At 39.3% G+C, this 16,076-nt stretch overlaps 1 protein-coding gene across 1 annotated transcript in view; it reads left to right on the top strand.

The window, feature by feature from the left end:
- HSD17B12 (hydroxysteroid 17-beta dehydrogenase 12) overlaps positions 1 to 16,076 on the top strand; it is a 123,229-nt gene that overhangs the window by 95,966 nt on the left and 11,187 nt on the right. Inside the window, exons 5-7 of the mRNA XM_006097915.3 lie at positions 4,564 to 4,628; positions 5,538 to 5,582; positions 14,399 to 14,433. Of these exons, the coding sequence (XP_006097977.1) occupies positions 4,564 to 4,628; positions 5,538 to 5,582; positions 14,399 to 14,433 (145 nt within the window). The remainder of the gene's footprint in view (positions 1 to 4,563; positions 4,629 to 5,537; positions 5,583 to 14,398; positions 14,434 to 16,076) is intronic.

Below are 16,076 nucleotides of genomic sequence, written 5' to 3'. Positions count from 1 at the left end.
AAGAAAGGAGAAATAAAAAATATAAAAAATATATAAAAAAAAAATTAAAAATAGGAGTTAAAAAGATTCCCCAGGTGATTCTTAATGTCAGCCAAGGTTGAGAAACCACCTGATTTAGAGTATTTATACAACATTCAGAATTACTCTGTGGATTTTCTGCGTCTTTAAAATACAGTTCTTATCTATTGGTGTTTTTGAGAGTTGTGGAGGGGGTCGTGGAGAACCTGCCACCTCCTCTAACCACTCACCTCGTCCTTGTTCTTGGCCTGTCTTCACCTCTGTTCTCTGTTTGTCTCCTCTATTCTATTGAGCTCTTCTCAGTATTGCAACTCCAGTGAGAAACTGATGGGATAGATGCTATATCTGTTCATGGTCCTGTGATGATCGTTGGAGTAGTGGTTGGAATTCTCAGATTACACAGACATCCTTTGTTTTCTGAAAGACATGACGTGTTACACTAGTAAAAGGGTTTTGTGGGTCGCTTAAAATTTTTAAAAAATCTCTCTCTGATGCCTCACTTGTAGGATTAAAAAAAACACAAAACACCTCACTAATGAACAGCTATTTAATGTCAATTTAAAATGCTTCCATTGCCCTGGCTGGTTTTCTCCGTGGTTAGAGCGTTGGTCTGTGGACTGAAGGGTCTCAGGTTTGATTCCAGATCAAGGGCACTTTCCTTGGTTTCAGATTCCCCAGCCCCCAAAGGGGCATGTGGGGGAGGCAACCAATCGATGTATCTCTCTCATGTCGATGTTTCTCTCTCCCCCTCCTCCCTCCTTTCCACTGTCTCTAGAAATCAATGGAAAAAATATACTTGGGCGAGGATTAAGAAAAAAAAAGACATAAAATGCTTCCTTCAGAAAGGTTTTCAACTATCTGAATAATGTAGGAATAACTTTTGGCATTGTTTAGTTTGGTGAATCCTATAATGAATCCTGTAATATTTAAAATGACATTGCATGCACCCATTCTTAATGAAATTAAATTATCATGGAAATATTTCCATCATTGACTCCTACCCTAAGCCTGTTTTCTTCCTTTTCCAGTTCCCTGAAAGCTTTCCTCCTGCCACTGGGTTATTGCTGCCACCTAATGTCACAAAGTAAAATTGCTATTGGTTTGCCTTTTCCAAGAGATTTGCACAATTGTGCGGTTTATGGAAATAACTATTTGAGAGCAACAGATGGTTTTCCTTTATACTCTTAAATAATAGCACTCTGAAGTGGTTACAGCCTCTTTGGAGAGAAGGTGGGAGGCGTATATCTCACTAGCAAAGAGTGCAACCAATAAAGCATAAAGGGATTTAAGAGCCCTAATCCCTAGTATGGAACAGCGACTTTCAACCTTTTCACCCCATGGCACACACAAACTAACTAAAATTCTGCGGCACACCAAGAATATATATTTTTTTGCTGACCGGACAAAAATAGGTATAATTTTTATTCATTCACACCAGATATCTATTGTTGTGCTGGCTGTTATCACTTTGTTGTTGTTAATCCTCACCCAAGGATATTTCTCCCCCCGCACCACCCCCCCATTCCCCACTGATTTTTAGAGAGAGTGGAAGGAGGAGGGAGGGAGGGGGAGAGAGAGAGAGAGAGAAAAGAGAGAGAGAGAGAGACATGTGAGAGAATCGATTGGTTGCTTCCTGCAGGTGCCCTGACTGGAGCCTGCAATGCAAGTGCATGCCCTTGACCGGAAATTGAACCCTTGATGCTTTGGTCTGGTCCGTGGGCTGATGCTCTCTAGCCACTGAGCAGAATTAATTGGCCAGGGCCATTTTTTATATTTTTGGGTTTTTTCTCTTTTTTTTTTTTTTTTGACAATTTAAGGGAAAAAAGTCCAGTGCCCCTTACTAAATAGTCAGGTATTGCATGTTTTAAGAATTTTTGCAGCACACCAGTTGAAAATCGCTGCTAGGGACCTGTTGCCAATCTGACATTGGCAGGTTCTTCCCCTCATAAAATATGGCTCAGTGTTCTGAAAGATCTGTTTCCACTTTATCTTTTTTCTGTGTGTATTTTTAGTTGTGAAAGTGTAGCCCTTATACATGATACTGTTTATTTGGGCAGAAGTTCTCTGTTGACTGGGTTTTCTTTTAGAGCTGTGTTAAGTAGATGTTCAGGTTTTCATTGTGTGAGTAGGAAGTTTTGATAGCTTTCCTTTGCTCAGTTAGCAGAGACGTATCTGAAGACTTTCTATCATTAGTGTAGCCTTAACCAGAATAACACTTCCTACTGGCTTAGTTATTTATTTGTGCGCTTCCTTAGCTGGACTCTGTACTTGTAGTACATGTCACAAAGATTGCAAAGTCAACTGTGCTGCTTGCAAAATCCTAGACTTTTTTTAAAAAAACCCAATCTGGGTCTTAAATGATTTATAATTATACTACTCACTTTTCTTCAGTATTCTGAAGTAGAGCATTAATGTTCCCATGGGCTAGGGCCAGGATTCTGTTGTCTTAAACTGACTTTGTAAAGACTATTTTATGTGGAGCATTTTAAGAGATATTTTGGGTGTTGCTGTTTCTCTTAGTCATGCTGTAAATAAGTTATTCATCCTTTCTAATTCCGAAGATGGTTAAAGCAAAGTCCAGTGAGTATAAAGTCTCACCTTCAACTAGTTTGGGCTTAATTTTAACAGCTTTTTTATAGAATTGAATCCCAGAACCCCTGGTGGGTAGAGAACCTATTGAATAAAATAAAAATGGATTTAGATTTGCTGTTATTAATTATGTGTAGGTACTATGCCTATTCCGATGGGCAAGAATCCTAATTAAATACAGTTTACATTGTCATTATCCTTTGCTTTCAGATTTTCAGACAGGTTTCAGCGAGCTTATTCAGGCCATGCTGACCAAATTGTGCAAGTAAAATCTTGAGACTCACAGCCTCAAGTGACTGGCTTACTGCTAAATATAGAACCCTTATTGAGTTCCTTTGAGCTACTAATTTTGTTAGTCTATTGAAAAAGTTACTATTACTATTATCAGGTTTATCAGGCACAATTCCTTATGAGCTTTAGCAGACCAATCATAGCTTCATTATCTTTTTTGCTACTGAAACATTTCTTTTAATACTTCACAGTTTTATTAAACATCACTATCAGATTTCTGTTTATTCTCCAATTATTACTGATTTTTTTTCTGAACTGAAGACTGGATGAAGGCATATGATGGCTTTAATGTAGTGGTTAAGGCCCTAGCCTCTGAAGTTAAATTTCCTGAGTTTGAATTCCTTCTCTCTGATCTTGGGTGAGTTATTTAACTACTCTGAACTTCGAATATGTACAAGGGAGGTAATGTAGTTGTTGTGATGATTAAATACAGATGATAGATAGATAGATAGATAGATAGATTGATAGATAATCCATTTCACTATTTATTTGGTTAAAATAAATTCTAAGATATTTTATTTGTATGATTCCTGCAAATATTCCTTATTCTGGGTTTGTCTTTGTCTTTCCAGGGCTAAGGAAACTAAAGGATATCTGAGTGTTAATCATGTACCTAATTATTTATGCTTATTCATAGCTTCCCAATTGTCTTGTAGCTCCAATCTTAGGTAGGTGGTTGAGGAGTAGGAATACAGGAAGACTGAGGCATGACTTCAAGGCCTATGGGCTAGTAGGCAAGGATGGTTTGCTGGAGACATTTGGCCCACTCTCTTGGCCTCCACAGAGAAGCCTTCCCAGATAACCTCAGACGCTCCAGGCATAGACTCCTATAACACTGTACTCTGTAATGAAATAATTGTTTTAATTCTTTTTGTGTAGTGCCTTTCTCTTCCTGCTCGATTGTATGTTCCATGATGCCAGAAACTGACTTTTCCTTCTGGTTTTGTTGGATCATTAAGTGAGCTCTTATTTCAGAGTTGAAGAAACAGATGCCTATGATATGTGACTTATCCCAAGTCACACATTTTCTGAAATAGTTATAAGTAGAACTCAAGTTTCCAGTCTCCCTTATTATAGTACTCTCTGCTCTTTCTACTGTATTATGAAAATGTAAGCTCTAGAAAGGGGTTGAGCAATATCTACAAATAACTATTACAGAGGCAGAATAGACATACTCCACGGGGTTATGGAAATTGGAAGGTGAACATAAGTTCTTTTGTCAGGAGCTGGGTGGTAGGTACAAAAAGGCTTAATGACAGAGGAGACTCTTGAACTGTACACACATGGATACATTTTTGGATAGAAAGTTGTGGAAAAGGTCACTCCAACCATAAATAGTATTATTGAAACCTTTAATCCCAATATTTTTTTTTAAAAATATATTTTATTGATTTTTTTACAGAGAGGAAGGGAGAGGGAGAGGGATAGCGAGTTAGAAACATCGATGAGCGAGAAACATCGATTCAGCTGCCTCTTGCACGCCCCCTACTGGGGATGTGCCCGCAACCCAGGTACATGCCCTTGACCGGAATCGAACCTGGGACCCTTGAGTCCACAGGTCGATGCTCTGTCCGCTGAGCCAAACCAGCTAGGGCGAATCCCAATATTTTTTAAAAATCTATAAAATATATATGTTAGCAGGCTAACAATCTTGTCTTATTTCAGTGAACAACGTGGGAATATCATATGAGTATCCTGAATACTTTTTGGAAATTCCTGACTTGGACAGTGTAAGTCTTTCTTTGTATATTATGATAACAAAAGGAATGCATGCAGGTATTGGGAAGGCAATGTGGTAAAAGGGCTCAGACTGTAAGCCCTGGAGTCCAGCTGCCTGAGGTTCAATCCTTGGCGCTTCTGTTTGTTACCTGAGTTACTCTGAGGGTGATCTCCACCATACTTAGTGTCCGGTCCCTCGCCATACAATAGTCTTCATAACGATGTTGGAAGGATTGAATGAGAAAATATTTATAACCCCATTTGTACAGTACCAGGGGCAATAATAGCTCTAGTTTTATTATTCTTTTATTATATCATTATATTATTAATATAATAATATAATATCTATTATATTATTATATTATTATTATTTTTATTATATAGCTTTGTTTTAAGTATTAGGATTTTGAACACCAATTAAAAATCATAAGGTTGTTAATAGACAACAATATTCTAGTGATTCAGGTAGACTAGCTCTACCAAAATGAAAGCTGTGTCCTTGATACATGCGTAATTCTTTAATAAAGACTGAAAGAGGGTATCATTGAAGGAACATGTGAAATTTAAAAAAAAAAAATTGTTGAAAACCTTAGTTTCAATCATTTCTCCTTTTTGTATTAGCAGAGAGGAAATTACAAATGGTTCATATTTACTTTAGATTAAGTTTATCTTTTTGCTTTCAGTTTTTGCACGATATCTTGGATTTTTCAGATTAGCATGAATTGCTGCTTTTGGTAGAAAAGTACTATAACACTGAGAGTAAAATAAAATCTATCTCTCCATCCCAACTCCTGTCATTTCCCGAGACCTCTACTATACCCAGGGAAACTTTCAGTGCATCTCCAGATCATTCATATCACATGTGTATTATGTGGTCATGTCCATGATCTATATAAAATAATCAATATGTTTTTTTGCAGACCATCAAGAAAATGTTAAATGTTAACATTCTTTCTGTTTGTAAGGTAAGCAGCTTCTCACCCTTTTTGGTCTTTTTTGTTTAAGAGCAGTGACATAACCAGCTTGTTCATTTCAGTCAACTCTTCTTTTGATGTAAGTATGTTTTCCAGATGAAAGTGGTCTATTTCAGGGGTGGGCAAACTTTTTGACTTGAGGGCCACAATGGGTTCTTAAACTGGACCGGAGGGCCGGAACAAAAGCATGGATGGAGTGTTTGTGTGAACTAATATAAATTCAAAATAAACATCATTACATAAAAGGGTATGGTCTTTTTTTTTTTTTTTTTTTTTTTTTTTTAGTTTTATTCATTTCAAGCGGGCCGTAGTTTGCCCACGGCTGGTCTATTTCCTTATGTCTTCAGGAAGTAGAAAGAACTGAATACCAAACAGGTGTCTGTATAGTTTTGCTTTTTAACAACGAGACATTAATTAAATGCCTCCATTATATGCAACCCTATGGTAGGCCCAGGGACCACACAATCTAACTTAGTCTGAAGATTGATTTTTACAAAGTTTTCATCTAGATGCAAGTCATCACTGGTAAATTGTTTCTCTTTTGTATTTTCTGTGATACAGGTAAGTTGATGAGTTAAATATTGTGGTAAAGTATTGTATGGGAAGTAAGGGACTATAAAGAATGATTTTTCCTAGCCACATGTAAAAACAACTCTAGTTTCTAGTAGCTAGGCATGCGTTATAGCCTTGTCACTTGTATATGCTGATCAAAGACACCATAGCTAATATATGCTAAAGGGAAGACTAGCTATCAAATCTAAAATCAAATAAAAAGGAAAACATTTTAAAAAATAATAAGTGTTAAAATTATGTGTATGTTTCATAATATATTTTAATGAGTTAATGACGAAAAATATGTTCGAATGTTTAAATTTTATTTTATAGAATTGATACTAGCTACAAATTAGTCTCCTGATAATTTTAATCCCTCTGTCAAATAAACGATACAAAACTTTATACTAGACACATTAGTATTTTCTCCTGCTTGTCAGAACTGAACTGAACTGGTGTATACACTTAAAGTATAAAACCCTGGCCTTCTCGGTCTCCCAAAACATGTGTTTTTGGCTGGCAGTATACAGAACACTAATGATAAAAGGCTTAGGTCCTGACCTTGATCTGTGAGAACCAGTCAGCTTGCTGTGCTCCATGGCCACACACTGCATCCTTCAAGCAGCATCTGAGCACAGATCAGCTTGTGCGGTGGTGGTCACCTCATGTCTCTGCTTAAAGATGAGCAATGCAGGGGGGAAATGTGGAGAAAGCAGCTCAAATCCAACAGCACTGTAGAGCACCTTTCAGTTTGTTCAAAATAATGATGACATAAAAACGAACCACCAGTCCTAATATCTCGACAAATTATAAAATGCTTCTCCTGCCTCTTCATTCTTCCTCTTCCATTTTCTCTTTTTATACTGGCAAATATGCTTCTTCCCATGAAATGAGTTAGTGGAGCCAATGCTAAATTATTAAACATACCATATCCTATTATATTGTTGACTAGAGGCTCAGTGCACGAAATTCGTGCATGGGTAGGGTCCCTAGGCCTGGCCTGCGATCAGGGCTGATCATGGGCCTTCCAGCTGCCGGCCCAGGCCTTCCTCATTCCGCGCCACCCCCTGGTGGTCAGCACATGTCATAGTGAGCGATTGAACTCCTGGCCTCTCTGTCGAATTCCCGAGGGGACACTTTGCATATTGCATATATAGATGGGAAGGATCACAAGCAGAACTGGATAAATGCTTAACATTTTTGTATGTAAACTTGTTTTTTTGCAAATCAAATCTCACAACACTCAGGGCATTTGCTATTTAAAACCCTTCTTCATTAAGCCAAATAATCATTCTTTATCTTTAGTGTAAGTATGAATTTTCCTGTACCTTAGTGATGCGCACTTTATTGGAAAAACCATTTAAAACTCTTGATTTAGTTGTCATGGAGTTAACGACATCTGGAGTACAGCCCCTCTTTATTGTACTATTGGTGGGGTTACCATCTCCGCAGCACAGTCAGGTAGTTCAGGTATGAAAGGTTTGGCTCACAGCAGGAGGTGAGTGGTGTGGGGCAGCTAACCTGAAGGCCAGAAAAGTAAGTTAAGACATGATTGTGCAGCAAAGCTGAGTGCTGTACTCAAAAGAATAGAGAGCCACCGGAAGCTGAAAAGTAGAAATAGGTGTGATCTGATCTACGTTTCAGAAAAGCAGGTCTAGTGGCAGAGGGACATGGCAATACGTATATTACAGTACATGTGTTTGTCTTGCTTATACTGAGAAAAGGGCATTGGCCTTGATGAAGCTTTGTGTGTGGCCTCCCAGATTTAGTGCTCTTTCATGCTGCTGTCATCTGTCCTGTGGTATATTTTGATGAATTGTGCCTATTGTCCTTTTGTTGACTGTGTTATGTTACCAGGGCAAGGGCTGCATTTTCAGTAGGAATGGTTGTTTGGTGCCCTGGGGTAACTTAAAACAAGATGAGAATTGGTCTGGCTCTAGAATCTTACAAGATTTTATGGTGGCTGGACATCAGGGGAACTGGGGCATGGATGTCTGCAGCCTAAAGCCACAATAAAACATCAAAAAGGTTTATATAAGAAAGAGAACAACCTCTTCTCACCATCAGTGATGGTCAAAGTATTATCTCCTTACCAAACCACGATAGGGGTTGACTGGCTGCAAAGCATGCCAGGAATTTGGAGATGTTTGCTGGTAGGGCCACAGCATCTTTTAAGTTCGGTGCTATGCCTTCGCATTGAATGGCCTGGCTTTACATTCCTTCAGGTCTAGGATTATTGCTTGGTCCATGTCCTATATGAGTAGGTCAGATAAAGTAAAAATCACTTAAGTGTCATATTCCAGCAGAAGAATAATAAAAATGAAATATCCTGACCAAAGGAATTAGAGGTCGTCACCAGCTGAAGTAGTGGTGAGTGGTACAGACGAATACTGGGAGAGAAATACCAGCGGAATGCTTTTGCCTATAGATCCTTGATATTTAATCATAGAGTCCAGTTTAGCCCTCTCTCCCCAGCCACCAAGCCCTTCAGTTCACTTTTCATCTTAATCAGTAGTTTAGGTTTATTCCTTTTTTTCTCTCTCAATGACTTACTTAACTGGGCTTTCTCTTTACCAGGCATGATACTGTTAGTTGAAGCAACCTAAAGGATGTTTGGAAGCCTTGTTGCTTGCTTTCCAATTTTGCTTTCAAATCTTTCAGGGTTAAACTTAGTCTTGTTCTTTTTCCTGCAGAGCAGGTAAATGTCAAGGTAAGAAGAACCAGGGGTATGGAAATTCTATATAGGTGGCCAATATGACAGATAGATTAGCCTTAAGCTGGAAGAGAGCCCTACTAGCTGGGGATTTTTCCTTGTGATTTCAGATGGTCTGTGACTAAAATCCTATATAATAAAAGCCTAATATGCTACGTGTCCGGTCATCTGGTCGGCTGTTCAACCAATCCAAGCATAATATGCTAATGATATGCTAAGGTCACTCAAACACTCACTATGCCGTGCACTGACCACTAAGGGGCAGGCGCTGTGACCGGTAGGTTAGCTTGCTGCTGGGGCCTGGCCGATGGGGACTGAACAAGATGGGCTGGACACTTAAACCTCCAGATATTGAACCACACTCTTCTAAAATATTTCCAGTTTCATGCCTGGAGGGTTTTATATCTCAAAACACAGAGATTTTGCAAATGAAATTGTTGTGCTGCTATTGATTATTAGAGGAATCGTGAAAAAGGAACAAGTGCCACAACTCCAGAGGCAGGCAAATACAAGTCCAGTTTCAACAGGTAGGATAATGAGCTTCACACCAATCCAAGGACAAGTTCTAAAATAGATCTTGTGTTGCTTGTTTCTGATTTGAGATCACTTGTTTTAGCATTTGCCATAATTGAAGTTGTCTTTCTTCCTCCAGCTTGTCTTTTTATTTCTTTAATAAGTTTTAAGATCTCAAGACACCATAGACTCTTTATCCCTTTTCAGATGAACACTGCCCAAACTAGCTCCCCAAGGGTGGGGAAATTATTCCTTCTGATGGTACTGGACCCAGAAGCTACTACTGGCTTGGTGAATAAGGTGGATCACAGGGAATGGCCCTGCCTAGACCTGAATCCCTTAGGACAGTGGTCAGCAAACTGCGGCTCGCGAGCCACATGCGCTCTTTGGCCCCTTGAGTGTGGCTCTTCCTAAGCCTTAGGAGTACCCTAATTAAGTTAATAACAATGTACCTATCTATATAGTTTAAGTTTAAAAAATTTGGCTCTCAAAAGAAATTTCAATCGTTGTACTGTTGATATTTGGCTCAGTTGACTAATGAGTTTGCCGACCACTGCCTTAGGAAATTTCCAGGCTACCATTCTGACCCATGAAGGGAATGTTCCAACCTTCTATCTTACCTTTCTTAGAGCAAAGAAGGAAGTAGGTGAGGGTGTGGTCCAAGGTAAAGTTTATTAATAACCTCCATTTGAAGTGAAGTACCACTGAGTTTGGTTTGCTTTATTTGAGGATGAGGAGGAAGAGTCTTAAGCAGGGGGTCATAATGTATTCAACCAGAGTGGAAACTTGAAACTATGTTTTATTAGGAATGGTTGGAAGAACTAGAGATGTTTAGGGTGATGTTTAGGGTGAAGAAAGGAAACATGCATCTCTCTCTCTCTCTCTCTCTGTCTCTCTCTCATCGGATTGTATCGCACCCCTGTTAAATCCTTCAGCAACTTCCCCTTTTCCTCAAGTTCAGAATCTTGAATGTGACCTACAGGGAGGGAAGGACCACCTGACTTGGTCCCTGCTCACCTCCCCAGTTTCCCTTCAGATCTCTCCCCCTCCAACTGTGCTCAGGTCAAAGCACCTTCATTCAGTCCTTTGACCCGAATGTTCCCTCAGGCTGGTCTCTCTCCATGGAAGGCTCCCTCATCTCAGACTTCACTAATTCTACTCATCCTTTAGTTCTCAATTAAAGTGTATGCACTTGGAGGTGGGGGTGGGGTAGGGAGCCTTCCTGACCCTCCAGAAGAGACGAGGTCTCAGGCAGTTTCAGCGCATGCTGCCTGTCGTCCCTTTGCTCAGCTTTTCATTTTTGGTTGAGTGTCTCCCTACAGATTATAAACAGCGTGAGGACTAGTGCCATCTTCTTTTTGTTTCTTTCCATTTCTGAGCCCCAAGCCTCAAATGTGGGTATAAAATGAATGCTTTTTGAATTAAAATAAAAGAATTAATTAAAAAACTGAAAATTCTAGTTCTTTGGGAATAGGGATCACACTTACTGTATGGGGCCCTAGAAGGGTGAACTTGGATCAGTGTTGATATTTACACTGAAGTAAATTGTAAGAACTTCCTAATCTTTGAATCTGCCAGAAGGGGAATGGGCAGAATCCTTTTCTGATTCTAGGTCAGAAGTTGCAAACCAATAATCTGTGGGCTGAATGTGCCCTACCATACCAACATACTTCAGTTGGCTCAAGCAGTGTTTTCAAAACTGGGACATTTCATACCCAAACTTCTAGCTTCTCTTGGGAAAAATCTGAAAATCAGGTAACACCGAGCTGAACTGCTGAGTGGCAACAAGTGATTAGAGCTGAGTGGCAACAAGTGATTAAGCTGAGTAGCAGCTAATTATGCTAAATAGTTAGGCTTGCAATCTCCAGATTTCCACAGGCCCCACTCGTCTCTATTGTCTGATTTGCTGTACTAGTGTATGTTATATACCTGGCCCTTTCAGGCCTTTGGGTTTGCATCCCCCTGTTCAGGAATTCCAAACATTCAATCTATTCAAACTGCAGATCTGCTTAGTGATGTTGAGAGATTAGAATGGCTTTGACTAAATAAATCTCTTCCATCTCTATGATCATCAGAAATTAAAGCACTTGGAGTATGAGGCCGTTTGCATGCTTTTGAAAAGCTAACTTTTTCCTTCTGGTACCACTATGTACTTGTTGTATGTTACTCAGCCGGAAGTAACAATGCTATGCCCTGTCTGTTGGTGATAAATGTTTAGATGGGGGGGCGGGGGGCAGGGGAGGGGCAGATGTATGAAAAGCACAGGTGAAGCATTTGTTTCCTTTTTCTTACATGGATTTGCCTCGGGCTGTGACATGGTACCAGTAGGGGGAGCCCTCTATTAATTTGGAAATCTATGAGAAGAATCTCTGTTGAGCAGTGTAATTGTATTTAATTTAGGGATTATGCTAAGAATTTATCCCCACCCTGCCCCAAGAATTCAAGTTAACAACATTAATAAATTACAGGAAATTAATAAATTACAGGAAGGTGAGTATGGCCTTCACCACTGAACCCCACCCAGGGCTTTTCTAGATGAAGACATTACAAGTTAATACCTGGAGTCCTTTAGTGCATTTGAAAGCAGCTATCATTATGCTCCTCCAATTTTCTCAAAGATTGGGTACATTTAGCCCCTGGGTCTCACAGTAATGGGCTGTTCCAAACATAAGTACAAAATGTTGGGTTTGCCAAATTGAATGACAACCACTGTTTCGATAGTTTTCATCTTTAAAAAAAACGGAGTAGTTGTAGGTTGGTTCTAAGGTTTTTTCTAGCTCAGAGCAAAGCTAGTAAAGGAGAAATTTCTTACATGTGGGTGAAAATGTAGAGATCTCTTTGAGAACTTTAGGGAATCCTTTCTCCTCCTAAAATCTGTCAGTTTTTATGAAGTCAGCTTATTTTGGGAAAATTTAAGTGATTGAAACTCTTAGCATATTATAGTATGCTAAATATTTGGAAAAAACAGTCTGATGATATAGTGTTCTTTTTATTTTAAATTTTTGACAGTTTATAAGTTATGGCTTTAGATTCATTAATAATTGACATGCAGCCCTCTGTTTTGGAAAGCTCTTTTACTTTTGTTAATTAGTTTAGCATATATCAAACCATAATTTATTACAAAATGTTTGGTTTTTATAGTGTTGGGTTGAATTTCAGGTTAAGTCATGTGGGGTGGGGGGAAATGGCAAGGAGACTCTTACCTTCCACAAACACTTAAACATTAATAAAGGAGAAAATCAAATAGTATGTAGAGATCTCAGAGCACTTTATAAACTTTACCTAATTAAGCTTTCATTCCCTGCACAGTATATATTCAGTTAGCCATACAGGTTAAATTGTAAGGATTTCTAATTAAGTTGTATTCTTGGTAACACAGAGCTCAAATTCTATAGTTTACCAAAGAAAATGTGTGCTATCTTATTCTAGTATGATTTCCAATGGAGTTACCATCTAATTTCTCCAAAACAGGCATTGTGCAACACTTTTGCTGCTTCATGTAATTCTTTTCACTATTATGCTATGGTTTTTAAAATTATTGTTAATGATACCAATTGAGAACTTGCTTAAGGCTTTTGCATTAATTTTCTTCTAATTTGTGTGGGCTCATTTTTCAGTTGCTTGAATTCAGATCCTGTTTACTCCAAGCATGTTACTCTGGGGTAAAGGGCAGGGCAAAAGTGAACAAAGTGGCTGTTTGTCGTGTCCTAATTATTGTGTGAATAGCCTGGATTCTAAGACAAGTTGTTATACTCTATTTCTTATCCCATATAACAAAAGGCTAATATGCAAATGGACCAAACAGTGGAACGACCGGTCATTATGATGCACACTGACCACCAGGGGTGCAGACGCTCAATGCAGGAGCTGCCCCCTCGTGGTCAGTGCACTCCCACAGGGGAAGCACCACTCAGCCAGAAGCCAGGCTCATGGCAGGCGGTGGCGGGAGCCTCTCCCACCTTCACAGCAACGCTAAGGACCCCTCGGGGGATGTCTACCTGCTGGCTTAGGCCCACTCCCCAGGCCTGTGCCCTCTTGCTTGAAAACCCCCGCCTCCCCCCCAATACACGAATGTCTTGCTCTGGGCCTCTAGTTTACATATAATGATGATACAGGTGACAATATATGTCTTCTTATCTTACTAAACTATCTTGAATTTTAATGTTTTCATTTGGATTTTGGTTGTCTTGCTGAGATTTATGAAATAGTGTTTTCTTTGTACTGCTCTCCCCCCAAAATGACCAAGTGCTAGAGGTTACATAATACAAAAATAATTTGCTTGTAAAAAGGTGGTATCTAGGAGTCAAGAACTCATGTTTTAACCTCAGAACTTTATTATGTAGTCTTGACTAAGCCAGTGAATATCTTAACTTTCCTTAGTTAAGCATGTCTTAAAACAGAGTTTACAAATGGTCTTTGTCCTCATCTTCTATGTATGTAGTAAACAATTATGAAGTCCTTTAATAATGCAAGTATTGTTTTTCCATTATTGGTTACTGGAGATCACAGATTAACCTCAACTTTCTCTAAGGATGAGTTTCAATCACAGCTGACTAGAGCAACAAGAGAAATGAATGTGAAGATATCCTTATTATTTGCCAACATGCCACTCCATGGCCTTCTTCTAAAGGCTTTCTTGATAGGGAAAGATCATTTGAGCCCTTGAGATTAGAAAGCTTAAGCAATCTTGTAGGCACATTATTTCTTGTGATAACCCTTGTCCTTTCCTGAGAATGCATTTTGAGATACTTAGACTTCACTGTAAATCTTTAATTATTTGAAGATCTCTGTGCCAGTATTAACATATCAGGCAAGAATAATTTTAGCCAAGTTCACTGAAAGTATTCTCTCCAGTAATTTCATCCGATTCCTTTTCTTGGCACATATTACATAGACTATAAAATAGAGGTGCTATCTGTAGAGATGGTGAGCGGTTTTGTAATTCCCTTATTTCTGTGGGTGGGTTCTTTTCACTTTCTCTCTGCTGCATCCTCAGCTGTCACGAATGTTTTGTTTTTCTCTTTTGCAGATGACACACTTGGTGCTGCCTGGCATGGTAGAAAGGTGAGTCACGAGCTCACGCACCAACACTGGGGAGACAGCGCTCATGGTTATTTATAGGGAGAATCCTTTCTTTGAAAAATTCACTAAAGTGACTAATGAACCTCTCCTCCATGTCTTAGTGACAGTGATGAGTCACAGGGCGAAGTGTGAGTCATCTGGTGGGGGAGGCTTTTTCCACTCGATTCCCTTTTCATTCCCCTCTCCAGGGTTGCAGTGGTTCCTTTAGATCTGGATAAAAAGTCTGCCTGAGTCACCAACACTAACTCAATTGCCTGCTGTTCTGAGGGGGTGGATAGAGTTCCTGGGATGTCCCCGGGAATCCCTTCTCAGAGCTCTGTGCTCTCAGAGCCCCAACCAGTGGAGTTTCATGACGAAAGGCCCCATCCTCTGGTTTTCCAGGTCTTCCGTGGAGCATGGGTGTATGAGGAACTTGGGCTATGAAGTGATTATAAGATGTCAGCCCCACCCTTGCGGGAGAAAGACTATGCCTGCTAGCCTCATTGTTCCATTTTATGTTGAGTTCCACTAGAACGTGCTGGGTGTCTTCATTTTTATTGAGAAATGTGTTGTGGAGTTCTTACATTGAAATAGCATGAGGTGTCAAATTGTGATTAAACTCTGTTCTTCCCTTGTTTTTCTCTTTGGAAAAGCCTGAAGGATGGCTTAGACCTTCAAAGAAAACTCGTTGAAAAGAGCTGGGCTTGCATCTTGAGCTTGCTTGCTCGTTTGCTAAATTTAGGGTTTCACAGTCATCCTTCCTCTGCAAAATAGCTTTGAGTTTAAAAGACCCTCCAAAGGAATCACAGCTTTGAAAAGGGAAGACCTAGGATCCTACTTTTGTGAAGAAACCTCTGCAACCAGCTTCAGGCAGGGATTACAGCTAATGTTTATTGAGCACATATTATGTGCCAGGTGTTGTACCAAGAGTATGGTATATGTTAACTCGTTTAACCTTGATAGCCTCCCACCATTGTACAGATGAGGACACTGAGGTTAAGAATACATTTTGTTTGGCATCTGTAGAGACTGGTTGAGAAACTGCTTCTAGTTTCTTTCTTCTAAGGCTCTTTGTTTATAATTCCATTTTATATGTAGTTTTGTATCTTTTAATAGCTTGTTTTTAGTCAAATTTCCCTTTAAAATCTTCAAGCTGCTTATTGTTGGTTGACCATGGGAGTGTGTGCCCCTGATGGTCAGATGTGGAAGGGACAGTGGTCAAACCAGACCCTAAACAACTGCAGAGAATTAGGGCAGACAGAATAGAACTTGGGAGGGATGAAATTTGGGCCATCATCTTAGTCTTACTTTGACAGCTGCAAGTGATATGGTATTAATTCAGAATAGAAAGTTCATCCATTAAAAAAGAAAGACTTACATACTTATAAATCAGAGAGGGTATCATAAAAGGTATTTTTAGTGTGTTGGTGAAAAACTGAATAAAAAAAGATAACATTGTGACATCTTTGCAGATCATAAAATATTAGATTCAAAGAGTCATAGAATTTCAGTACTTTAAGTTAAATGAGTGCTATGAAGCTACATATTCAGTAACTGCACTAGGCCCTAGGAACTTCACCCTACCTCTGTAGACCTCACAGTCATATCACAGTTGTAGTTGGAGCATTAGATAAAAACAAAGAATG

Source organism: Myotis lucifugus, unplaced genomic scaffold, assembly GCF_000147115.1.
Source record: "Myotis lucifugus unplaced genomic scaffold, Myoluc2.0 scaffold_213, whole genome shotgun sequence".
NCBI classification, from domain to species: Eukaryota; Metazoa; Chordata; class Mammalia; order Chiroptera; family Vespertilionidae; genus Myotis; species Myotis lucifugus.
The sequence above is the reverse complement of the archived record's forward strand: the minus strand, read 5'-3'. Positions and strand labels throughout refer to the sequence as shown.